General features: G+C 39.0%; 1 protein-coding gene across 3 annotated transcripts; it reads left to right on the forward strand.

The window, feature by feature from the left end:
* The first annotated feature begins 822 nt into the window (after window positions 1–822).
* On the forward strand, window positions 823–24,942 carry LOC117812148 (NACHT, LRR and PYD domains-containing protein 12-like). 3 transcript variants are annotated; one of them, XM_034682766.1, is made up of 23 exons: window positions 823–901; window positions 1,029–1,169; window positions 1,325–1,575; window positions 6,774–8,562; window positions 9,650–9,823; window positions 10,097–10,270; window positions 10,389–10,565; window positions 10,666–10,833; window positions 11,173–11,349; window positions 11,691–11,867; window positions 13,383–13,553; window positions 13,845–14,018; window positions 14,351–14,524; window positions 14,854–15,027; window positions 15,337–15,513; window positions 15,814–15,854; window positions 15,960–16,078; window positions 16,990–17,033; window positions 18,454–18,668; window positions 18,881–19,146; window positions 21,175–21,291; window positions 21,429–21,570; window positions 23,952–24,942. In XM_034682766.1, the coding sequence occupies exons 2-23, from the start codon at window positions 1,048–1,050 to the stop codon at window positions 24,320–24,322; spliced, it is 5,394 nt and encodes a 1,797-aa protein (XP_034538657.1). In that variant the 5' UTR covers window positions 823–901; window positions 1,029–1,047; the 3' UTR covers window positions 24,323–24,942. The 3 variants fall into 3 exon arrangements, with proteins under 3 accessions (XP_034538657.1, XP_034538658.1, XP_034538659.1); XM_034682767.1 differs by having other exon boundaries at window positions 1,325–1,560; XM_034682768.1 differs by lacking the exons at window positions 11,173–11,349; window positions 11,691–11,867.
* Window positions 24,943–25,964: the final 1,022 nt, after the last annotated feature.

The raw sequence follows: 25,964 nt of genomic DNA on the forward strand, positions 1-25,964 counted from the left end.
GAGGGTTAGGGCTGAGGTTAGCTTTAGGGTTAAACTTGAACACCTTGACCAATGTTAAAAAAACAAGTGGCAGCTAAGATCCTCAACCTGCAGCTCTTTTATTTGTTCCACAGTGCAGACTCAGGACTAACGGTGACTGCTTCACTGTTTGTGTTTTTTAAACTCTACAAAAAATAACACATTCTGTATATCATGATTTAGTATATGTTACTTACAGCACTTCTTATTATAATCATTGATTTTGTATCTCTAAACGTTGTCAAATTGTTTTAGCTGTGCTTTAAAAAAATTCACATTTTACCGGTCTTTCTTACTGTTGTTCTATAAAAGTACAAAGAATAATAATGACTGTTCTGTATTATTACTATAACATCCTCTAGCTCACCACCACACATGTCAAACTTTTCTTCCTCACAGAAATCTGTTCAGATTACACAACACTGGAAAGTATCACTACCTTCACTACTCACTACTATCAATACCCTCACCGTTTGTGTTCCAAAGAAGTCTGTCAGGTTTTATGTAATGTGACACATTCAAGCTGTTAAATAAAAAAGTTTCTTTATCATGGTACTACAACATGTTTTCATTACAGAGAAACACTCAAGAACTTATCTGTGAGACACACAGACACACACATGCAGACACACACACAGACACACACACACACGCAGACACAGACACACACACACACACACACACACACACACACACACACACACACTGCAACGCATACATAACTGTGGCAGACTTCCTGTTAATGGAGCAGGGTGGAGCAACACCGACCATGTGATCTAGCCTGAAGGGAGCAGGGAGGGGACTGCAAAAGTGAAACTGTGAGAGACGGTTACGCTCCATTTTGCATCCACAGAGCAAAGAGGGAAACTGAAGGCTGGAGTTGGTGAGTATCACTCCTATGTTTGTAAAAGAAAGTCTCTGAGTAAGTTTCCTCTCTGTGAACAGGAAAGCTCTGGTTTCTCTTGATTCTCTTGCTGTGAGCTCTCTGTTTTTTTTGTCTAACCCCTCAGACTGACTTCAGATCAAAGCATGGATGATTGTTTGGAGGGGCAGGCAGACAGAGCAGAGTCTCCCAGCAGTGGACGTGCAAGGAGTGTCATGTCCTCTGATCCTGAAGAGCATGAAAATGAACCTGGAGTATTAGTGAAAAAGTAAGACAACCAGCTCATTTCACTCACCTCTGATAAAAAATATGTTTTCTAGTGGTTTTATATGTTTGTGTTAGACTTTCAAAAGTGTCAAATCCTGAAGTTTTATTTTAGCATTACTCAAAAAATCATGTAGTTATAAAGAAATGTGTTCTCAGCCAGGGAAATAGCGGCCCTGTTTGTGTGGAGAGCCTGGGACCCCGCTGTGATGTGTGTAAGGACTTCCTGAATGATCCAGTCTCTACCAGCTGTGGACACTGGCTCTGCAGACAGTGCCTCACTTCATACTGGGACCAGTGTGGTTCATCTGACGAATTCTCCTGTCCCCTGTGTGGAAAAAGAACCAGAACAGAACTTGAGCCTCAGACAGTCTGGCAGACCAGTACCATGCAAAGTAAGACTGCACCATGTGCGTTTGTCCACAGCTCTGAATCGTAGTGACATTGTTGTGCAACTTAGCTCACATCTTTTTATGCTAATCATTACATTTGAAATTCAGCTGTAAAAGATCTCTGTTACACAATGTATCTGTATTGAAGATTTTTGTACAGACGAGGATTAAGGCCCCCGGAAAAAGAAATTAAGGTGCAATATTCTTTTTTAGGTTCTGAGATAAAAGTCATAATTCTACAATTATGGCCCAAACCCTTTTCTGTATTTTTGCAATATTCAGAAATATAGAAAAATGCTACATTCTATGGCATCAAAATATAGAAAAGCAGAAAAAAAAGACAAACACAAATCTGAAACTTAAGACACACCACATTTGACACAGTGGAAAGAAGATATGAGTTATGGAGTTACATCCTCTGCTCCAATCTTTTCAAAGAAAGTCAATAAGAGTTGCCAGGTTTTTATAAAATCTTAGCGTAGACCCTTGAAGAGAGTATCTTATCTTCTCCAGTTTAGCATATTGCATAATCTCTAAATACTCTTTTTTAATGGCTTGATGTTAATTTTTATTAATATTTTTTTTAATACACAATACTTTTTCAGGCCCTCTTGAATCTTGTCCCGAACAAATATCCCATATTACAAAAACGTAAAACTAACACTAAAACGTATCAAGACTAATCATTTTAAAAGATAAAGCTAAACTAAAAGCATAACAACAATTTTAACTGAAATTGGAAACAAGAGTCAAAACGAAATCAAAATAAAAAACAATAAAAACATAAAAACTTTTACAACCTTAATCTTTATAGTGTGGTCATAGGTGCAAACCTGAGATAGTCTCCTTCCTGAACCATGGCCCAATCTCAATGTCCTCCCTAAACCCAAAGCCCTGAGCCCTTCTTGAACTAAAAGAATGTCACTGGGGATGCGATCGAGGACAGGACGCTGTAAGGGCTCAAAACTGTACAACTGGGAATGGGACAGCATAGGGGTGTGCGATATGAAAAATAAATCATATCATGTTTTTTTTTTGGCAAAATCACGATCCCAATTTTATCACGATTCTTTCATTTTGATTATTCAGACTATTTTACGCATCATTTACCAGTAAAACAAACTAATTTACCTATTTAAAATCATAACCTTAAACGGATAAAAGGATAAAAGATCATTTAAGACAGGATACTGTTCAAATTTTTTTTAAATTTAGTTAAGCAATTTAGAAAACTTGTGCAAGGTACAATTAAAGGTGACATATCATGCAAAAATTGACTTTTTAATGGTTCTCTACCTGAAATATGGTTCCCTGGCATGTCTACAAACCCCCCGAGAATGAATAAAATCCATTCTGCCCCTGTTCTGATTTCTCCACCTTTCTGTAAATGATTGTGAAACGAGCCATTTCAGACTTCAGTGTTTTTGTTACGTAACAACAATATCCAGTCTGTCACAGAGTCAGAGCTCGGAGCTTGTTCAGCCCATAGACTGTATAAAATACAACTCAACTCCTCCTCTGTTTTTCATTACCTGCACACGTGTGCTAACAAGGAGCTTAGGAGGGAGGCATGCTAGTTGTAGGCTGTCTTAATAAACACAAAGGTCGGTTTTACTCCCCACGTCTGCAGATTTGAAGATCTAGTGAATGATTTTTATTTATCATGGATAAATGCTAGCGCTAGTTAGCATAGCTACATGTCGTAGCTGTAGCTGTGTATGAAGACACACGTCGACATACTGACAAATAAAACAACAAGAAACACTAAATCTGTGACCAATCCTTCAGAAAAGGTCCCGCGGCCTTTCTGGTAGAGGTCGGTTTTACTCCACACTTCTGCAGATTTGAAGATCTAGTGGATGATTTTTATTTATCATGGATAAGTGCTAGCGCTAATTAGCATAGCCACATAGCTACATGTTCATAGCTGTTGTTCATAGCTGTAGCTGTAGCTGTGTACCAAGACACACGTCGACATACTGACAAATAAAACAACAAGAAACACAAAATCTGTGACCAATCCTTCAGAAAGATCCTGCTGCCTTTCTGGTAGAGGTCGGTTTTACTCCCCAGGCCTGCAGGTTTGAAGATCTAGTGGATGATTTTTACTTATCATGGATAAGTGCTAGCGCTAGTTAGCATAGCCACATAGCTACATGTTCGTAGCTGTGTACCAAGACACACGTCGGCATACTGATAAATAAAACAACAAGAAACACTAAATCTGTGACCAATCCTTCAGAAAGGTCCTGCTACAGGCGCCTCTCCGTCAGGATCAGATTCAGGATCAGATTCAGAGGGTTGAAGTAACGTGATCTCTGAGCAGCCATGTATATTCAGCCAACATGTAAACATTAGATCAACGTGCTGGACAGCCGAGGCACATCCACTTCCTGAGGGGGCGTGGTCAGAGAGAAAACAGACCGTTCTGAGGAGGGCTGAAGAAGAGGGCTTTTCAGGCAGACCAAAATCTGATTTCAAAGTGTTTTTTTGAGCATAAACTTTAAAGACATGTTTTGGGGACCTCTTAGACCAATATATATTGATGAAAAAAGCGTGATATGTCACCTTCACCTTCTGCCAAAGCACGATCTCTGTGCTTTGGCAGATCGTCGTCACATTCTAATCCTTCATGATCTAAGATCGTCATATCGCACGCCCCTAGGACAGCACTTAGCAACTTCTTCAAATCCTCAAATGTGAGAGATCCCCCACACACTAGAGGGCTTTGACAGTGGGACAGCCCTAAGACCTCACAGATTTAGTGGGAAAGCGCCTCAAAGTCAGTGAGTAAGACATATTAAAAGATTTAGACTAAACACCCCTAGGAAAATCCACAACAGCTGCTGAAAGATTGGGTACCTGGAACCTTGGTGAAAAACTGAAATTGTTTACCTCTGCCTTCAGCAGCTTGTGGGGGTTCAATCTATCTATGGGTGATGTGGGATTCTAAATTGATTGCTGGTATTTGTTTTTCACCGAAACCACTCCCTGACAGAAAAATAACCACACCAACTTTTACATGTATATTCAAAAGTAGTTTTATTTGTTTATCCCAATGGTATACTAGTTACAACTGTCAAATGTTTCAAGAGTCTAAGTCTTCATCTTCTCCAGGCTCCACACCATCATGGATAGGGTTCTTGCATGCACTGCCTTTACAACTTCTGCATGCTGAGATACACTTTGCACTATTCTTCTTGCAGCTGCATCGCTAGTCACCTTTTAAATTACAGCTTGTGAATTGGATTAGCTTATTTAAGAGCCGCTGCATCTAGTGTTGGAACTGGCTCATAACTGTGAACTCCTTCCCTCCATCCAGTATCTCTGAGGTGCTGAGTCCAGTCCTGGGTTTGGAGATTGGCATGGATGCTGTGCAGCTGCAAGTACTCAGTATACCCCAACAGGTTTAACATGGTACTTGCAGCTGCACAGCTAGCATTCTTGCCATCTCAAAACCCAAGATTGGATGCAGGACCGGCAGTATGCAGAGGTTGTACAGGCAGTGCATGCAAGAACTGTCTGCATGATGATGTAGAGCCTGGAGAAGAAGAAGACCTAGACTCCTGAGAGATTTTACTGTATTGTTTTGTAACTAGTATTCCAGATATTGAAATAAACAAAAAAAGCAACTACTACGAGAGTCGGCGTGGCAAAGTAAGAAAGTAAGACAAATTCCAGCAATCAATTCAGAATCCTGAACAACCCATAGCCTGACCACTCACAAGCTGCTGAAGGCCAAGGTAATCATTTTAACTTTCTCACCTATGAGGTTCCAGGTACCCAAACTTTCTGCAGCTGTCACAGATTTTCCTACAGAAGTTTGAAATCATCTTATACAGTATTTCACAAAAGTGAGTACACTCCTCACATTTCTGCACATATTTAATTATATCTATTCATGGGGCAACACTGAAGAAATTACACTTTGATACAATTTAAAGTAGTCAGTGTACAGCTTGTATAACAGCGTAAATTTACTGTCCCCTCAAAATAACTCAACATACAGCCATTAATGTTTAAACCACCGGCAACAAAAGTGAGTACACCCCTAAGTGAAAATGTCCAAATTGGGCCCAAAGTGTCAATATTTTGTGTGGCAACCATTATTTTCCAGCAATGCCTTAACCCCCTTGGGCATGGAGTTCACCAGAGCTTCATAGGTTGCCACTGGAATCCTCTTCCACTCCTCCATGACGACATCACGGAGCTGGTGGATGTTAGAGACCTTGTGCTCCTCCACCTTCCGTTTGAGGATGCCCCACAGATATTCAATGGGGTTTAGGTCTGGAAACATGCTTGGCCACTCCATCACCTTTACCCTCAGCTTCTTTAGCAAGGCAGTGGTCATCTTGGAGGTATGTTTGGAGTCGTTATCATGTTGAAATACTGCCCTGCGGCCCAGTTCCCGAAGAGGGGGGAACCATGCCCTGCTTCAGTATGTCACTGTACATGTTGGCATTCATGGTTCCCTCAATGAACTGTAGCTCCTTAGTGCCGGCAGCACTCATGCAGCCCCAGACCATGACACTCCCACCACCATGCTTGACTGTAGGCAAGACACACTTGTCTTTGTACTCCTCACCTGGTTGCCCTAACACGCTTGACACCATCTGAACCAAATAAATGTATTTTGGTTTTATCAGACCACAAGACAAGGTTCCAGTAATCCATGTCCTTAGTCTGCTTGTCTTTAGCATATTGTTTGCGGACTTTCTTGTGCATCATCTTTAGAAGAAATGTGAGGGGTGTACTCACTTTTGTGAGATACTGTGAGATGTGTTATTAGAGACCTTTTTGAACACATTGGTGAAAGACATTTTTGGTAAGGAATTTATTCCCAGATCTTTTGCAATATTCCCTGACTATATGGTCTTTATGATGTTAGAGCAAGACACCAAGTATTAGAGAGTGGATGACATATGTAATCTCACTTGAAATAAAATGACAGAAAAATGATCTGAATTATTTTTAAACTTTGACCCAGACAACAGGCTGTTTTCAATGGTCCAGATTAGTCTGTACTTTACAGCTGATGGGCATTTTTAACTCTGCAGGTGAGCTCTTGAGACTCAGTTTGCCTGTTATGTTGTCAATTAAACACCAACACAGTCAAAAACTTTGCTCCTCATTTTCTTTCTGCACTGATTTGAAAATGAAAGTGATAACTACACTGTCATTTTGTTATTTGTCTGACACTTCTTCATCTCTTCCAGTGAGAGGTGTTCCACAGGAGGTCTTGGATGAACACAGGCTCAGTCTGAGGAGGAGATGTGAACGTGTGACTGAGGGAACTGGAGCAGCAGGAAGTATAACCCTCCTCAACAAGATCTACACCAAGCTCTATATCACAGAGGGACAGTGTGAAGAGGTGAACACTCAACATGAGATGAGACAGCTGGAGATAGTTTCCAAGATGGAGACCCGCCATGACACAACAATCGAGTGCCATGACATCTTAGAAGCCTTACCTGAGCAACAGAAACCCATCAGAGTGGTCCTGACAAACGGTGTTGCTGGTGTTGGAAAAACCTTCTCAGTGCAGAAGTTCACTCTGGACTGGGCAGAGGGCTTGAAGAACCAAGACGTCAGTCTGCTGATTCTTCTTTCATTCAGGGAGCTGAATTTGATCAGAGATAAGCGGTACAGTCTTCTCAAGGTGATCCATGTTTTCCATCCAACATTAGAGAAGGTCCCAGCAGAGATGCTGGCTGTCTGTAAACTTCTGTTCATCTTTGACGGCCTGGACGAATGCAGACTGCCTCTGGATTTTCGCAAAACTCAGGTTGTGTCTGATGTCACACAGGAGTCATCAGTCAACATCCTGTTCATGAATCTCATCAAAGGGAATCTGCTTCCCTTAGCTCGCATCTGGATAACTTCTCGACCTGCAGCAGCCAATCAGATCCCTTCTTCGTGTGTTGACAGGGTAACAGAAGTCCGAGGCTTCTCTGACGCCCAGAAGGAGGAGTACTTCAGGAAGAGGTTCAGTGATGAAGATCTGTCCAACAGAATCATCTCACACATCAAGACATCCAGGAGCCTCCACATCATGTGTCAGATCCCAGTCTTCTGCTGGATCACTGCGAAAGTTCTAAAGGACATGTTTACCAGAGAGCAGAGAGGAGAGCTTCCCAAGACCCTGACTGACCTGTACTCAAACTTCCTGCTGGTTCAGATCAAGACGAAGAAGCAGAAGTATGATGAGGGACAGCAGATGAGTCCTGAGGAGCTGATGAAGGCTGACAGGGAAGTTCTTCTGAAGCTAGGGAAGCTGGCATTTGAAAATCTGGACAAAGGAAACATCATCTTCTACGAGGAGGATTTGAAGCGCTGCGGTCTGGGTGTCACAGATGCCATGGTATACTCAGGAGTTTGTACGGAGATCTTTAAAACAGAGCGTGTGATCTTGCAGGAAACAGTCTACTGCTTTGTTCATCTGAGCGTTCAAGAGTTTCTGGCTGCTGTGTACATGTTCCACTGTTACACGGCTAAGAACAAAAAAGAACTAAAGGCTTTTCTGCTTTCAAAAAAAATGGATTTGAGCCTTGATTTCCTCCTACAAGCAGCAATGCAGAAATCCTTGAGAAGTAAAAATGGCCACCTGGATCTGTTTGTTCGCTTCCTTCACGGACTGTCTCTCGAGTCAAACCAGAGACTCCTAAAAGGCTTACTGGGTCAGGCAGACAACAGACCTGAAACAATCCAAAAAGTCATTGAGAACCTGAAGAAGATGAACAGCAAAACATCTCCTGACAGAAACGTCAACATCTTCCACTGCCTGATGGAGGTGAACGATCTCTCAGTACATCAGGAGATCAAAGAGTTCCTGAAGTCAGGCAACAGATCAGATTATCAGCTCTCTGAGATCCACTGCTCTGCTCTGGCTTACATGCTGCAGATGTCAGAGGAGGTTCTGGATGAGTTAAATTTGGAGAATTACAACACATCAGAGGAGGGACGATGGAGGCTGATTCCAGCTGTGAGGAACTGCAGAAAGGCTTTGTAAGTCAACTTTGGGATTACAGTAGTTAAAGACTTGTGGCTACAATTATTTTTTGCCCAATATGGTTTATCTCTCTTTACATGCATTTGTAATACTTAAAGTTTGAGTCACCTGGACAGCTGTGTAATTCAAAAGCAGACCATGTGAATCAGACTGTATCTTTCTTATGAGTTAGGAGCAATGAGACCCAGCAGAAAACATCAGTGAGAGACCAGCATTATCTACCTATATCCTATTATTCATGTCACAGATTATTAGTTCATAATAAAGCAGGTGATTTATAAAGGAGACCCGCTGGTATAACTTATATCAGTGTGTGCAACTGTCATTGTCAGGCCTTGTATTTTACCCAGCAAGGGGCCAAATCTCCCCTGTATTTCTGCACCCAGTCCACTATATGATTTAATACGTAATCTGTTTCTCCACATGCTTAAATTAATACGATTGGGAGAGGAAACCTGTGAGTGTTCACTGTACTCCATAATAATTCACTGTGGTGAAGATCCAGACATTTTATAATGTGGAACTTTTGTTTTTCACACACTTTATTTTGTCTATATTTTTCACTGTAAACAGAGACTCCAGTCTGAAGTTCAGTGTTATCTATAACTGATAAATAGCAGAACTGTAGAGGAATCATTGTTCTTATGAACAAAGTTTCGACAGTGTCTGACTATTTTGTTTCATATTTGTCAGAAAAGTCAGCCTGTATTGTCAGCCTCCTACCAATCATTGAGCAGAGCCGATATAACGTAACATGACATGATTTTGAAAAAAAAGGGTGCTTGATTTTTTCTTGTCCTTTGCAGCCTTATTTTTCCGACAGATGTGTTGCATGTTGTAAGAAAATGCATCCTTCAAGTTGCGCTTTAACATCAGCCCATATCAGCTAACAGTTCAGCCCATTACTTTTTTTGCATCCAGTTAGCAAATGTCAAAATCAGTGGTCACTGGTTTCTACAACAGATCGATAGATGAGGGCTTTTGTGTTCCAACAGGAAATGTTTAACTTTGTCGTCCTAAAACACATTAAGTAAAGGGTTTCCATTCATTAAAACAAACCTTTACATCTATGTTTCACAACAGACTTTCCAGAAGTGGACTCTCACAGGCTCACTATGAAGTTGTTGCCTCAGCTCTGAAGTCCAACCCCTCCCATCTGAGAGAGCTGGACCTAAGCTCCAACAAGCTGTTGGATTCAGGTGTTAAGCTGCTGTGTGCCGGACTTGAGAATCCAAACTGCAAACTGGAAACTCTGAGGTCCTTTTTTTATTTAAATATTTTTTTCTGGGGTGAAAATTGTGTTTCATTTAAGAGGACTGCACAGTGAGAACGTAAGCCAAAGTACAGAAAAAGTTTAATGTGGCACGTTTTTAGGCCTCAGAGTGCTTTCAACATGGCATTGAACAACTTTCAGATTATTATGTTGTGAGAAATGGAGGTGGAAAAGCAACATATTAAATTGTACATGACAGGCCAGGATAGATCTTATAGAAGAATAATGATCATAACCAGCAACATTTCTTTATTCAGATTAAGCGGCTGCAGTTTGTTAGGGACCAGCTGTGATCTTCTGGCCTCAGCTCTGAAGTCCAACCCCTCCCATCTCAGAGAGCTGGACTTGAGTGGCAACGAAGTGCAGGATTCAGGAGTGGAGCTCCTGTGTGATTATCTGCAGAGTCCTGCCAGTGTACTGAAGACTCTGAGGTCAGATTCCCTACTTACCCTCTGTTGATCATCATCATCATGATAATAACATAATAACAAACACTGAATGGCTTTTGGAAAAAAATCTACAGGAACATAATCTATTTTCAATTTTCAGACTGAGTGACTGCAGTTTGTCCGGAACCAGCTGTGCTTATCTGGTCATTGCTTGGAAGTCCAACCCTGACCACCTGAGAGAGCTAGACCTGAGTGGAAACTATAAGTTGCAGGATACAGGAGTGGAACAGCTGTGTGATTATCTGCATAGTCCAGACTGCAGACTTGAGACTCTGAGGTAAATCACACTACTTACTAATTGCTGATCAATAAACTAGCATGAATGTTATTTTCCCCTGCTGTTATAGGGATTTCATTTGTTTAATTTTCATTTTCAGATTAAGTGGCTGCAATCTGTCAGAGGTCAGCTGTGCTTCTCTCGCCCCAGATCCAAAAGCCAAACCCTTATATCTAAGAGAGCTGAACCTGAGCTCTAACAAGCTGCAGGACTCAGGAGTGGAGCTTCTGTGTCGTTATCTGCAAAGCTGCATACTGGAGACTCTGAGGTCAGGCTTTCTACTTACCTCCTGCTGATCAATAAAAAGGCAAACTTTTTCGACACAATTCTCCGTGGTAGATCAATGTTGGGCATCTGCTTAAAAACATCAAAATTAAAAAAGAAAATCTTCAGTGGGCTTAATTGAACTCACAGCATGTTGATAAAAAAGAAAGCTGTTCTTCAGTTTGAAAGTACTTTGACCCGCATTGTCTTTCATTCAATTATTTTATCTTATCACGTGTACATTTATTTTTCTCAACTTTTCTCAGCTGTCTACCAAAGATCATTCAAAATTAAGAGTTTCAAGAAAATTAAAAAAATGAATGAAATCTGTTTTCATTTTCAGATTGAGTCGCTGCCTTGTGTCAGAGGCCGGCTGTGCTTCTCTGGCCATAGCTCTAAAGTCCAACCCATTTCTCCTGAAAGAGCTGGACCTGAGTGGAAACTTCAAGTTGCAGGATGCAGGACTTGAGTTGCTGTGTGGTTATCTGCAGAGTCCAGACTGCAGACTGGAGACTCTAAAGTCAGACTCCTTACTTACTTTTTGCTGATCAATAAAAAAGCAAATGGTCTTTTTCTCTGCCAGTTATTATGACAGAGACTTGTTAAGGTTTGGTTCAATACCTCCATACAACAAGACAACTCCTCAGTGAACTATAATAACCTAACAGCATGTTGATGAAAAGAGCTATTTTTTAGTCTTGATTATTTTAATAAACTTGTATTATGTTGGATGTTTATTTTTTTCCAATTGTAATATTTTTTCATTTAAATATTTTTTCTTCTCTTCACCAAAAATATAAAACACTTAAAGCTGACCATTAAAAAAGCTGCCAGAGGGACTTCATACATTTTTATTTTCAGATTGAGCTGGTGCAGTTTGTCAGAGGTCAGCAGTGCTTCTTTGGCCACTGCTCTGAAATCAAACCCTTCCCATCTGAGAGAGCTGGACCTGAGTGGAAACTATCAGTTGCAGGATTCGGGAGTGGAGCTGCTGAGTGATTATCTGCAAAATTCAGACTACAGACTGGAGACTCTGAGGTCAGACCCCCTACTTACTCTCTGCTGATCAATATAAAGTTTTTTTTCTTTTTCTGTATCATTGTCTATCACTGAAGACAAGTGGTTATGCAAAATAGAGTCCCAACAGGGCGGGACAAGACACTAACCGATTAAAGATACAAATAAGCGACACCAAGTATTGATCAGAACAAAATTGTATTGATTTAAAAATAAATAATTTTGAATCAACAATTAAAGTAGGTTGGTAGCTCCTCCATGGTTAAGGTATTTCAGTACTGTTTATCTCTTCTTCTGCAAAACACTAAGCATGAAGTGAAGGTGAAGGGAGAGTCTTCAACCATAATTGTACTAAAAACGTTCAAGAAATTATCGGTAAACTAATAATGAATGTATATAATGATAAGGATTACTGAAAAGGCAACTAGATACACTTATTACAAATCAACCACAAGGCCCATCATCTAACAACAATATGCCAAGTAAATCTAAATAACTAGCAGGTGCAGGGACGGAGAGTTTGTGTGTGAGACCACAGAGAAAAATGATCACTCTGATACTTTTGTCTTAATGTCACTGATCATGTCTTTAGCTTTTTCTCTGTCCCCTTTTTTTGCAGTCACTGTTGTTCTGTTTGTCCTGCAGTGTCCTCAAACATCCTGTCTTTTTTACGCAATCCAAAAACTTTCAAACTTGCGATTAAACTTTTTTAGGGTACGAGTAGAGTACTGCGCTCTCATCTGTCATCTCCTACCACATGATTAGAGCTGCTGTAGAAGCCACACACTGCAGTAACAGCCGAGTCTTCTTCTACATTTGCTCCTGCTGCTTCTTCTTTGTCTGTCCTCAGTTTAATGGTCAGTGGCAACCAGTGACAAGAACTTCAGTGCCCCCCACTATGAACCAATTAATTGCACATTATTAAAAACTGCTCATTTTTAGCACAATACCAACATTTCATTGTTTTTAAATAGACGGTTGTTGTCAATACAGGTTATTGTGACAGCCCCATAATATAATATAAAAGCATTAGGTATAACGTACAAATCCTTCCTTTATGCCAATTTAATTCAAAATAGCCATTCAACGAACAAGGCAGACTCAGCACTAAACCAAATGCACCTGTCCCAGCATCTTGTGTGTTCAGGACGTGGTGAATAGCTATCACTGGATCAGTCTAAAATCTAACAACACACAGAAAAGCTAAATTTCTTGTTCGCATTCATAGTGAGTTTACTGCATCCTTTTCAATTTTGTGTTAGAGACACATTGTTAACAAGAAGAAGGGAAATCATTAACCATAGTAATGTGCTCTCCTCTCTGTGAAATTATTTTTTATGATCTGAGTTATCTGATCTTTTCTTGGTGTTGCTGTAGCTAATTATATTAAATATCTGCTGTCAAGGGGTATTGACAAATCAGAATCAATTATTTATCACAGCTAGGTATTAGTGAGAAAACAGAGTAACAAACAAAAAATATTGAACATGGCCTGGTTTTAAGAAACATTAAACAAACATCTAATCTCATTTTCAGAATGACTGACTACAGATTTTCAGAGGCCAACTGTGCTTCTCTGGCCTCTTTTCTGAAATCCAACCCCTCCCATATGAGAGAACTGGACCTGAGCAAAAACTTGCAGGACTCAGGAGTGGAGCTGCTGTGTGATTATCTGCAGAGTCCAAACTGCAGGCTGGAGACTCTAGGGTAAGACCCCTGACTAACATTCTGCTGATGGAAAATAAAGTATATCTCGCTTTCCTGGGTCATTATCAAGGCAGATACATTGTGAGCTTCTCTTTACAAAACTTTGGTTGACAAGCCTCAAGATTACAGGAACACCCTCTATGGACTATTTTGAACTAATGGACAATTCCATTTATAGATTTAACATTCATACTTGCCTCTGCTCTAAAAAAAAAATTAAAAAAAATCAATAAACACATAGTAGTGTAAAGAGAAGTTTCTGGAGTGACACCATTTATTTGCATTTTATAGATTGAGAAGCTGCAGATTATCAGCCGTCAGCTGTGCTTCTGTGGCCTCAGCTCTAAAAGCCAACCCCTCCCATCTGAGAGAGCTGGACATGGGCTCCAACAAGCTACAGGATTCAGGAATGGAGCTGCTGTGTGAATATCTGAAGAGTCCAAACTGCAAACTAGAGACTCTAAGGTCAGACTCCCTAGTTATTCCCTGCTGATAGAAATAGTGTACTTTATCTCCCTGTGCCATCATCCATGGTTAAGAAATGTTGAGTTTTAGTTAGAAAACCTTAAAAAAAACAGTGAAAAACCTTGGTGTACTGAATTGAAATAACATCATGAAAAAGAACAGATCTGGTTTTCAGCCTTAATGTTGTAATCAAACCTGCATTCAGTTGAGATATTTTTTGTTTTCTTTTTTCTTTTTCAACATTAAAGAGGACCCCCCCTTTAAATAAACAATAACGAACACTAAATTGTTGCAAGAAAAACTGCAATCAGAGATGTTATTTTCACTTTCAGATTGATAGAATGCAGTTTTTCAGAGATCAGCTGTGCTTCTCTGGCCTCAGCGCTGAATGCCAAACCCTCCCATCTGAGAGAGCTGGAGCTAAGAGGAAATGAGCTGCTTGATTCAGGAGTGGAGAAACTGTGTGATTTTCTGCAGAGTCAAAACTGCAGACTGGAAATCATGGGGTAAGACTCCATTTTAACTCTCTTCTGATTAATAAAAAAAGACTTTCCTTTCCTGTACCAGTTCACATAGCAGAGAAATATTGAGCTTCTGTTTGAAAAACCCCAGTAGAATAAGAAAAACCCTAATTGTACTTCATTGATCTAACAGCATGAGAGAACTGTTCTTCTGCTCTGTTTATTCTGCTCACATCCTGTTTCATACAAGTGCTGGTTTTTATATTGGAATTATTACACACTCTGAACTTTCTTTAGCTCTGAACAAATAACTATAATACTAACTGAATGGTGTTGCGACATTTTCCAAACAAACAATTTATTTTCATTTGTAGATTGAGTTGGTGCACTTTGTCAAAGCACAGCTGTGCTGCACTGGCCTCAGCTCTGAAGTCCCACCCTTCCCATCTGAAAGAGCTGGACCTTTCTTCCAATGAGATTGAGGATTCAGGAGTTGCGCTGCTGTGTGATCTTCTACAAAGTTCAAACTGCAGGCTGGAGACTCTGCGGTTAGACTCCCTATTTACTCTCTGCTTAAAATGTGAAAAAAGAGTAGTTTATTCTGGCCCATTATCTGAGGCAGCAAAATGTTTAGTCTCAGTGTACGAATCTCAATTTTATAACAAAATCCTTAATGGACCATATTAAAAAGAGAGTTGTACTTCAGATTTAATGTTTTTAAGATTGCATCCTGTGTGTCTAGGTTTTTACACCTTTTTAGATTAAATATTTACATTTTCACTTTAACTCAGAAGTTAACAAAAGTAAGAGTAATGGTTTCAAGAATAAAAAACTTTTTTTTTGTTCTTTTGTTTCAGCTTGGTAGACTGCAATTTGTTTGAGGGCAGCTTTGCTTCTCTGGCCTCAGCTCTGAAATCCAACCCCTCCCATCTGAGAGAGCTGGACCTGAGAAGAAACTACCAGCAGACTTCACCAGATTTGGAGCTGCTTCGTAATTGTGTTGAAAGTCTAAACTTCCGACTTGAGACTCTGAGGTAAATTAAGACTTTTAGACAGGGGATGCTGTGAAAGCAGTTTTTAAAACAAGTAGTCACTTGGTTCTCCATTGGGATACCCCCATAGTTTTTATCTTCTACTGTAGTAACTTCTTAACCAGCTGGTAAGAGTTGGTGGCGTATATGAGGTTCTTCTACCACTAATCAAAGTAAAAACACTACTAACTGAGCCCTGTATTACTGCAGTCATACCAGAGCCTAGCCAAGCCCAACAAATCAGTAAAAACAAGCAGTGTGTTTTAATTTGGACTCACTTTTGGGTTGTGGTCATTCCTACAGGACTAATGAAGAGAATATCAGCGCTGATGAACACTTAAAATGTAAGTACTGATATAGCATTCATCAAGCTACATCTGAACATACAGTTTATGTCTGATTTTATAAATAGCAGTTGCTTCCTGTTGAACTCTTTTTTTTTGTTGCAGCTCTTAAGTCCGCACACTTCCTCTCTCCATCGGCTAACTACACTGAAGAGCAGGATGTGAAGGAAAAGGTTCAGCTGTCTGATGATGATGATGATGATGATGATGATGATGATGAAAAGGTGAGCAGCTAGAAGTTGGAAACAAATAATGATTTGACATATATTGAGGTTCCACCACTGGTATGAATTAATTTCACAAAAGTGGAAATGGAAGAGGGATTATTAGTAAAATTAGGAACAACACAAAACAGCCTTAAGTAAGAAGTTACACTGTCCTCTTCCGTTCATTACAAGCGTTACATTTATTATGCTCCTTTAAGGAGATTTATCAATTTTTGACATCACGAAGAAGCAAATCCTGTGAAGCTCTCACGTGATTCTTGATTATCTTTTCAACAAGCTGTTCATGGCAGCCTGCAGTCTCATCCTGGAAATACCCAAACGCAATTTGAAACTTAAGCTAAATTTAATACTTACATTCAACATTTCAACTTAGTATTTGTTTTTAATTACAAAAAAATATACCACTTCTTTAATATCTTTAATCTACCATACCTGTATTTTTAGCATCTGTAACAGGTACAGAATGAAACCTGCTAACTGTTTAAATGTCTGAAAACAAAGACAGCAGCATTAGTCTGCTGTGGTTGTTGAAATTTTCCTAAATTCTCCAGATTTTGATTGATTACATTTTTATTTCTATGAAAACATTTAAAATATGTTGCTCATGACTGCATATTATGTACACAGATACATAAATCAAACACATATGTCCTTCAACTACTCCTACAAACATCAGTGTAAACATAAACTGATGATGGTAAAATTACCCCAGTTAGCATTTGCACAATTGTGCACAGAATGTTTATCTTTTTTGGACAGTGTCCCTCCACTGAAGCTATTTCTCTCTGATTGACATAGTGTGCTTGATTTTCATTCAGCAGGGTGAAGAAAGTATTTCATCATTCAAACTGTGAAATAAGTTATCCTTTCTTCAGAAATATGTAACAGTTGACCGCTCTTATTTCCAGGCTCCATTGACCTTCACACCTAAACAGACTGAATCTAAATACAGGTAATTTCTTTCTTTCTGTCTGTCTGTCTGTCTGTCTGTCTTTCTTTCTTTCTTTCTTTCTTTCTTTCTTTCTTTCTTTCTTTCTTTCTTTCTTTCTCTCTTTCTTTCTTTCTTTCTTTCTTTGCACAATGAATCTCTCAAATGTGGTGTCTTTAACAAGCCCCAAAAACTGTCTTCAACTTGTGGAATAAAGGTCACATTTCATGGGGTCTCGCGCCCAACTATGCAAAAATGTCTTCATTGTGCCATCCCATAAATGTGAAACAATTCAGCTCATGGAGTGAGTTTCACCTGCATAAACATAGCTGTGAAATGTAACATGTCAAGACCCAGAACAAGGTCATTTATGGTTCATAGTGAAAGCCAAACAGGACGACAAGATTTTGCTGATGTTTTGGGCGATCTACAGGGTTAGTATTTGAGCGAACTCTTCCTGGGTATTTGATCCAAGTAACTCTAAATATGGCCAGCATACTGTAGACACCTTGGAGATATAAATATATATTAAAACATTTTGAGTGTGGCTCGCCAAACTTCCATGTGTTGCCAGGAAGAAAGTATTGGAAGTCCTTCCTACACCCCCAAACACATTTATAGGCAGATGTTTACTTTTACATACAAAGTCTGAACTCAGGAGTTTGACAGTTACAGCCTAAAATAACCTACATAAACATTTTGGTCATGGTCATAGCGTCCCCTACTGAAAACAAGCATTATTAACTCCCAGATACAGTTTTGAATTAGCTTTCAATCTGAACTGTTTCATTAATGCACTGTCAAGTACATTCTACATCATTAAAATCAAAACCCCACCTACTGGTTAAAGGCAGAACTGCATTGGTAATGGTAAATTAACTTATACTTTTGTAGCTCATTCATAAACATTCACACACTGCAGAACAACAACCGGAGCCCAAGGACCCTTTGGCATGAGACTGCAGAAGCAAGGATTGAAACGCCAACCTTCCAATTGATAGATGACTGACTCTACCCACTGATCCACAGCTGTCCACACTGTGCTTAAAATGATATGTGTGCTGACAGTCTCCCCCTGAACACATCTGCTCCTGCTTGTGTTGTACGTGACTTTGGACAAAAGTATAGCTAAATTAAATTGTAGTGTTGTATCAGCCCAATTTATGAAATAATTAGTAAGTATAAAGTCTGAAAGGATTTTTTTCTTTTAAACATTCATGCTGCACTAAAGGATGACTGGGTGGTTAATAAGCAAAGCTTGGCACTGTAAAAGATTTAGGGTGATTGTGTGATATTTAAACACAAATATGTAAATTAATTAAATGAAATGTTACCACAAAACTTAAAACTTTGTTCAACCAGCAGGCTATTAAATTTTACAACAACTTCGATATGTATCAAAGTAAATTTCACATTAACTTTGTTTTTTTTTTTGGTCCTGCAGGTACAGGTGTTCCGGTAAAGGTATGTTTCAGTGTGCTTTGACTGGACTGGTGTTTGTTATGGCAAAAGAGGCGGAGCTTCAGTATAGGACTGTCCAATGGGATGAGGACCTCCTCCAATCATCTGGAAAGAAAGCTGCGGGGCCGCTGTTCGACATCAAGAGTTCAGAGGAAGCCGTGTGTCAGCTCCAGCTCCCACACTGTGAAACAAAGGAAGGTACACACTTTATTGTCTTTGTTGTTAAATCACTATATTAATTAAATGAAATTGTTTGTAATGATGTGTAGTGCTTTGTTACACTGAGCTGTGACATAATATGTTACAATCAAAACTGAACACACACAGACAAATACATAAAGACTGTTAGAAATAAAGTGGTTATAAATGTATGAGTTAAATTACAGTTGAACTGCTTTTTGCTTCCTCAGTGCTGCTTGTTGATGGCCTGTTGTCTGTGGTCCACATCACTGATGATGGAATGAGCTTCTTGAAGCCGCTGAAGATCACAGATACTCATGTGGTTGTGGATGTCCCTCATCTCTCTGTCTTTGGCTTAGTCATTGACCTTTTTAAAAGACTTCTAAACATTCCCAGAGAAATAAAAGGACAAGTCCAGCTGTTCCTCCGACATCTGGACCAAAAGCTTGAGGTGCTTGATGTGTTTCTGCTGCAGCACAACATTGTTCTGAATGAGGTGAGGCTCAAAGTCATACCTGCTAATCATCATCCTGAGCAGTCTTTATACCACAAAGATGATACAAACTTACCTCTCTTGGGTGCATTTACACATTTACATAACGCATCCTCTTGTGACAACTTAAGATGCCTGTTAATACCAGATGGAAACAGGGCATTATGGACGACCAAGGCATACTGTGAGTTCCGATTTCAGACAAGTTTTGAGTTTGGTTTTCGGGAACCCTTTAGCCTCTGTTTCAAAGGGGTGCTTTTCCTACTTCTAACTTAAAGCTACAGTTCCTGTGAGCAACTTTGCTCTATGATGGTTTTTCGCACCCCCTGTGGACAAAGCAGTACCCTTTTCTTCTTCTCTAATCTTGTCCTGCATGTAAATTAGTAACATTTTCTGTCAGGAGTAAAATATGATGACCAATAAAAATAAAGAGGCTTAAAAAGTCAAGATATGGCAGGTAGGCAAGAGAATTAAGCAGACCAGAGTAAAAAAAAAAGAAACACAAAACACTGGCTGGATTTAAGCTGCTGGGTAACCAAACTATTCAACAGTGTGGAAGAGTCCAGGCTGATAAATAGAAACCAGAACAAAAATAGAACAACAGGAAAAACTCATAAGGATGGGGAGGGAACTGAAACAGGAGGGAAAACACACAAAGGCAGGATGTAAAACAAGAAATGACACACAAGAGGCAAGTACTACAAATCACATCATGCTATTGGTTATGAATGTTACTTGATGTTGGATTTTGGTTCACTCTGTGCTCGCACCCTGAACTTTACTTTAATGAGTTATATAGAGTAAGTTGAAACCCTGATTCATCTCGTCTCGTCAGGATTTTCTGCCTTAAGTGGTGACTGATGTGAATCATGGTACCTGTACATCTACTCATTGTAAGAGTAGGGGGTAGTCAGCTACTCAGTGTAAAAAGGACGATCTCAGAACATATAGAATATGGGACCATACTTCTCCATTTCCAAGTATCCATTCTGACGTTTGTGATGAACTCAGCCAGTTGTTTTTAAATGAACAACGATGATATATGGTTTGTGTTCATTCGTGTGTCTGTGCATCTACTTTACACTACCATACGATGTTAGCCTCAAGCTAAAGGCACAGTAAACGGCACAATGCTAATGAAGTATGATATGATCCAGTGCTTTGTTTCCATGTGTCCGTTATCAGTTTTGTTGTCACAAGAGCCACAACCAGAAGATAGATCAGAAATCTGAAGATTGGTGTGAATACGTGGTAAAACATTAACATAGTAAATAAAAATAAAAATGTTTACAACAAAATGGACTTTAGATTCAGGGACCAGTTATTTCAAGCTAACAGATTCATATCTTTGACCCTCTGCAAGTCAGCCAATTACAGAAAGATCTCTGATCATCTCTGATTTAATGAATGAAAAGAGTTTCATAAATGCGCTCTTTACTTGCAGAAGCATGGTTGTGTCTTTGCTATTAAGCAAACTGTTGTGTTGTGTTCACACCAGACACGAATGAATTATTCACTAGTTTAGTTCACGTGTATTTGAACACCAGAATGCAAGAACTCACAACTACTTGTGTCTTTACAATGACTTTGTATTTAATTCACTAACACAAATGATTTTATTTGCGTTAGGTGTGAAAAAAACCATTAGAATCAACAATGTGCTCATCTCTGCATCATTCCATTTAATAAAGCAAAGTTTATAGGCCCAGTTTTATCTCTCTAGTTATGTATTTTTAAATATTATACCATCCTTTGTTGTTGAGCAGATAACACCTGCTGCCTCTCTCCTATTTAATCATAATTTATTTATTTATTTATTTATTAAACATTTCTGTACCTTATTGTCCTTCTATGACTGACACCCTATGAGACAATAAGCTTCCTATAATCCTTGACTCTTACTTGATGTGAAATATTTTTAAGCTTATTTTCTGATGAGTATTTGGGTCTCCATTTTTGTTCTCCAATGTGCTCAGTGATGACATTAAGATAACACACAAAATAACAAATAAAACTTTACTGTTATTGAAGGTTGTCACCCAACAAGGAGACGCTAAGTACATCAGGATCTCTTCCGACTGTCTACTCAACTGTGATCACAGTTACAGTGTCAACTGTGAGCCTGAGGATTTCAAAATACAACCTGAGGTGAGTTTTCTCACTTCAACCAGTCATTAACAGAATGATCATTAAACAGCCTTGGCTGCATGCTAGTATATTCATAATATTACAGTAAGACATTTCTCTAAGAGTTAACAAAATTACATTTTGCTATTTATTTTTAGAACGCACTATTTTTCGGAGTGTATGGACCAAATTACTTCCCAACATTTGAAGTTTTCATCACTTCAAAAACAGAGAAACTGACTCTGAAGATCCAGGACAAAGATGGGAGGGAAGTCTGGAAACGTGATGTGTATCTCACAGGTAAGACAGGCTTCACCCTTCAGCTCACTTCTCTTTGTTCGGACCATCAGACCAGAGTAGGAGGTCCACATCTGTCCCTCTATCAGTCTGTAGGCTACAGGATAAAATTTTTACATTAACTTCAACATTTAACAAACCAGAGGAGAAGTCTTTAAATTAAAGCATCTTTCAGTTATTTTATTCAGTTTACTCAAGTGATCCAATCTAATCCAATCCACTTTATTTATATAGAACATTTAAAAAAACAATCAAGTTTAGCAAAGTGCTGCACAGTGAGGTAAAATAAGTTAAAACACACAGAACATAAAATGCTGTCAGAAAATAAAATAGAATGAAATAAAAGAGTAATGATAAAACAAATAAAACACTTTAGAAATGAATAATAATAAAAAAAATAGAATAAAAACACTAAGGACAAATAAAAATCCAATAAAAGAACAGACAGAGACAGAGACCACACAACTCTCATGCTGGGTTAAAAGCCAAGGAGTAAAAATACCTTTTAAGACTGGATTTAAAAGTCGGTAATGTTGGGGACAATCTGACATTGGGGGGCTGCTCGTTCCAAAGTTTGGGGGCCACTGCCGAGAAGGCACAGCCACCCCTGGTTTACAGCCTGGTCTTAGGGACCACAAGAAGCTGCTGTCCTGTAGACCTCAAAGACCTTGTGGGAGTGTAGCTTTGCAGGAGGTCGGTGATGTACTGTGGAGCTACTCCATTTAAAGATTTAAAAACAAACAATAAAATCTTAAAATGAATCCTAAAATTAACAGGGAACCAGTGGAGGGAGGCAAGGATGGGGGTTATGTGCTCTAGCTTATGGGTGCCAGTTAAAAGTCAAGCAGCAGCATTTTGAACTAACTGTAGGCGTGACAGGGAAGCCTGGTTAACGCCTACATTAAGTGTGTTACAGTAGTCCAGTCGAGTCGAAATAAAAGTATGGATCACTCTCTCAAAATCATTAAAAGATAAAACTGATTTAATCTTAGATAAAAGCCTCAAATGGTAAAAACAAGAGCGGACGACAGAATTTATCTGTTTATCTAATTTAAAATCACGATCCATTATGACACCAGGATTGATAACTGATTGTTTCACGTAAGATGACAAATCTGATATTAAACTTGCATCCATGCAGGCGTCAAATATATTACCCGTTCTTAAAATATAGAGCCCGTTAATTTTTTTTATAGTCATCCCGAGAGTCCCAAAATCATCTACTGTCTAGCTTTGTTCCACCAGTTTTTAACATTCATGCAGAAAAACAGATTTGCCAAATATGCTGGATCAGAGTCTGTAAAGTTGGAAGGAGTAGTCAACACCTGGTAAAATGATGAATGTGAGATACAGCATGAGAGAATGTAGTTGGTCTTGTTGGTCCTGGCAGTTCAAAGATAGCCCGTTTGTTTGAGTGCAACCAGTATTTAAAGGTACAGTGCAGAAATATGTCAATGAATGGGAGATTCTAGCTCCCCTGCTCACCCCTCTTATTGTTGAAACGGTGGCCTTTAAGGACAAGAAGCTCCTTTGATGCGTGATAAGTACGATCCTCCATTTTCACATTTTTACCATCAAAAATCCAGATTAATTACTCTCTTCTTCTTTGTCTTCCAAACAGTACATTTTCTGTAGCTCATCCATAAAAATACAAAAAGGCGTATTTTGCCTATTTTGTCCGTTCTGTGCTACCGTAGAAAGATAGGGGTGCAAGATGGTGGACTTCATGGAAGGGGACTCACTCCTTATGTAGATATAAAAGGCTGCTTTTAAATCAGGAATAATAAAATGATTTGTGTATTCAGGTATACATACTTCTTAAATTTCTACCAAGTCTGTTCTGCTAAATGCTGTTTAACATAACACACCTTTAAATGGAGAGCACTATTCTAAAGTCACCTTTTCTTTCCATTTATATATATATATATATATATATATATATATATATATATATATATTAATTTGCATGATATATTTAGGGTTCTGTTGTTGCTTTGGCTTCTAAGTTTCCTGTGTTTTCGTCTTTGTTTGAGCACTCTGATTTAAATTTAATCTGTAAAATATTTATTTTACATATGCTTCAAAGTTTGGCTTTCAAACGTCTTGTTTTAAACATTTTATATTTAATTGTAAGGAAATAATGTTACTTGTTTATGTGCTTGGGTTAAAACAATATAAAAATACAAAATACTGTGACAGGAGTTATCCATCATTAAAAATCTGTAAAAAATCTTGGATGAGGACACATGAAAAGTGATTTAATGAGCAAACACATAACCTCATTGGAGATAAATATCTCATGTATATTTTTTAACTATAACGATTTTGTATTTCTTAGAAATTGTAAGTGAATAAAGAAATGTCTTTCTCTGCTTACTTTCCAGGTTCAAGAATAGAACCTCAACAGGTCCAGGCCCTTGCACAGGACAGCGACCCAGGACCAAGTCTAGTCTTGGATAGGACACAGTTTGTACAAAGGGTACCTGATACTGTTCTGAAACAGCTCCTGGATAGACTTGTGTGTCCTGAGTACAGTAGCAAAAATCAGAATCAGAATCAGAAGGTTGGTATTATTAACAACGAAGAGTATGACACAATCGGGACAAAAAACACGGCAGATAAAGCACGAGATGTGTTCGACACAGTGCAAAAGAAGGGATCCTACGCCAGCTCAGTTCTACACAAAGCTCTCCGTGAAGTGGACCCATACCTTTTCAAAGACCTCTTAAAGTCCAGCAAACAAACAGTGGAATAGACGATGAGAACAACTCGCTGTTTTAAAGAGACATGTCTTGTAACCTTACAGTGGACTACAGCTGATTCAAAATGCGTGAGTTTTCACTCGAACAAAAAAGTTTCAGCCCATCACACCTGTCCTCAGATCCCTTCACTGGCTCCCAGTCAAAGCTAGGATTGTTTTTAAAATCATTTTACTTGTGTACAAAGTTTTAATCACTTAGTTCCTTTATTCATTCAAAATATGTTAATCACTTACACCCCAGCAAGAACTCTCAGGTCCACAGGCAGTGGTTTTCTGACCATCCCAGACTCCAAAGCAGGTGAGGCTGCAATCAGGGCTTCCACACTGAGCACTTTTAAAAGCAGGCTGAAAATATTAATTTTTTCATCAGTTTAAACTTGAACTTTTGAGTTGTGTGAATGCGTGTGTGAGTGCAACAATATCCATGTGTGGGTATTGTGATGTGGAGATTATGTGTGTTCTGAAATTTTCTATGAATGCATATAAAATGTATGTACATTTTGTATTTTATTAACTTGATTTTCTCTGTAATTTTTACGTGTTGTAATTGTGAAGCACATTGTGTTGCCTTGTGAATGAAATGTGCTATACAAACACAGTTTGACTTGACTTGACTTTGTTTACTGTGTCTTCTGTTTAAAATTACATCCAGAATAACTTATAAACCACTAAGTCCCACTGGTAACAGTAAATCAAACGCACCCTTCCCAACACTCTGATGGGGGAATTCACTGAGGTTGGATTGCAGTCGCTAATAGCACCAAAACATTTGCATAATTTGCCCTTGCAATCTGCTCCATCTCAAGATTATTCATAAATCAAATTGCACTAACGCCACTAAAGTCCAAAAAGGCCCAAAACTTCTGCAGCTCTGTCCAGGTCTCCTTCCGATTCTTATAACAACAGGAATGTCCAGGGGAGAGGGGTTTGATTTCAAAGGTAGGGGGAATGACAGTTGACAAAATGCAGTATGAAACCAGTCTGTAATGTTTCACCCATTCCTTCACCTACAATTCAAAGTCGTACTAACAGTGCCCTGATATCTGCCCAACACTTCAAAGCAGTGTGTGACAGATAAACTAGATTAGTAAATAATTAATAATTCTCACCTCTTCACTCTCTACATGCAGTCCCTTCTCCCTGCCTGTCACATGTTGAGGCGGCTGGTGTTCCTGATCAGTTACAGGCACAATGCATGATTTCTAAAATGACAAAAATACTTTATATTTCTCATAATTGATAAATGGTTACATGTTAAAGAGTGTAACAGCAGGGTATGTCCACTCCTTAATGTAGAAAATCAGTGTGGGTCCTGTAAATATAAACTCTGCAGTGACAGCTGTGCGTATTGACCCATCTCTTCCAAGATTGTTCTAAACAGAAGCAAGGGAAAAGTTAAACACAAGATCACATTAACAGGATACAGATTTATGATTTAATTACTTCTTCTATTAATATTATTTGATATCCTTAATTATTGCGTAAAGGAGCGACTTTAATGTCTGAATTCCCCCCGGGATAAATAAATTATTTCTGATATCTGATATTCTGATAACGTGTTTTTATAAAGGTCTTCTTTTGCTCTGCAGACGGAGCTCATGGCGTCCTGTAGGTGGCGGTAATGTATAAGTCGGAT

This window comes from Notolabrus celidotus, chromosome 4, assembly GCF_009762535.1.
Source record: "Notolabrus celidotus isolate fNotCel1 chromosome 4, fNotCel1.pri, whole genome shotgun sequence".
Taxonomy (NCBI): Eukaryota; Metazoa; Chordata; class Actinopteri; order Labriformes; family Labridae; genus Notolabrus; species Notolabrus celidotus.

Coding starts and splice junctions, on each gene's coding strand:
- LOC117812148 (XM_034682766.1), top strand. CDS start 1,048: ATGGATGATTGTTTGGAGGGGCAGGCAGACAGAGCAGAGTCTCCCAGC. Junction 11,868..13,382: donor TACAGACTGGAGACTCTGAG/GTCAGACCCCCT, acceptor TCTCATTTTCAG/AATGACTGACTACAGATTTT. Junction 13,554..13,844: donor TGCAGGCTGGAGACTCTAGG/GTAAGACCCCTG, acceptor TGCATTTTATAG/ATTGAGAAGCTGCAGATTAT.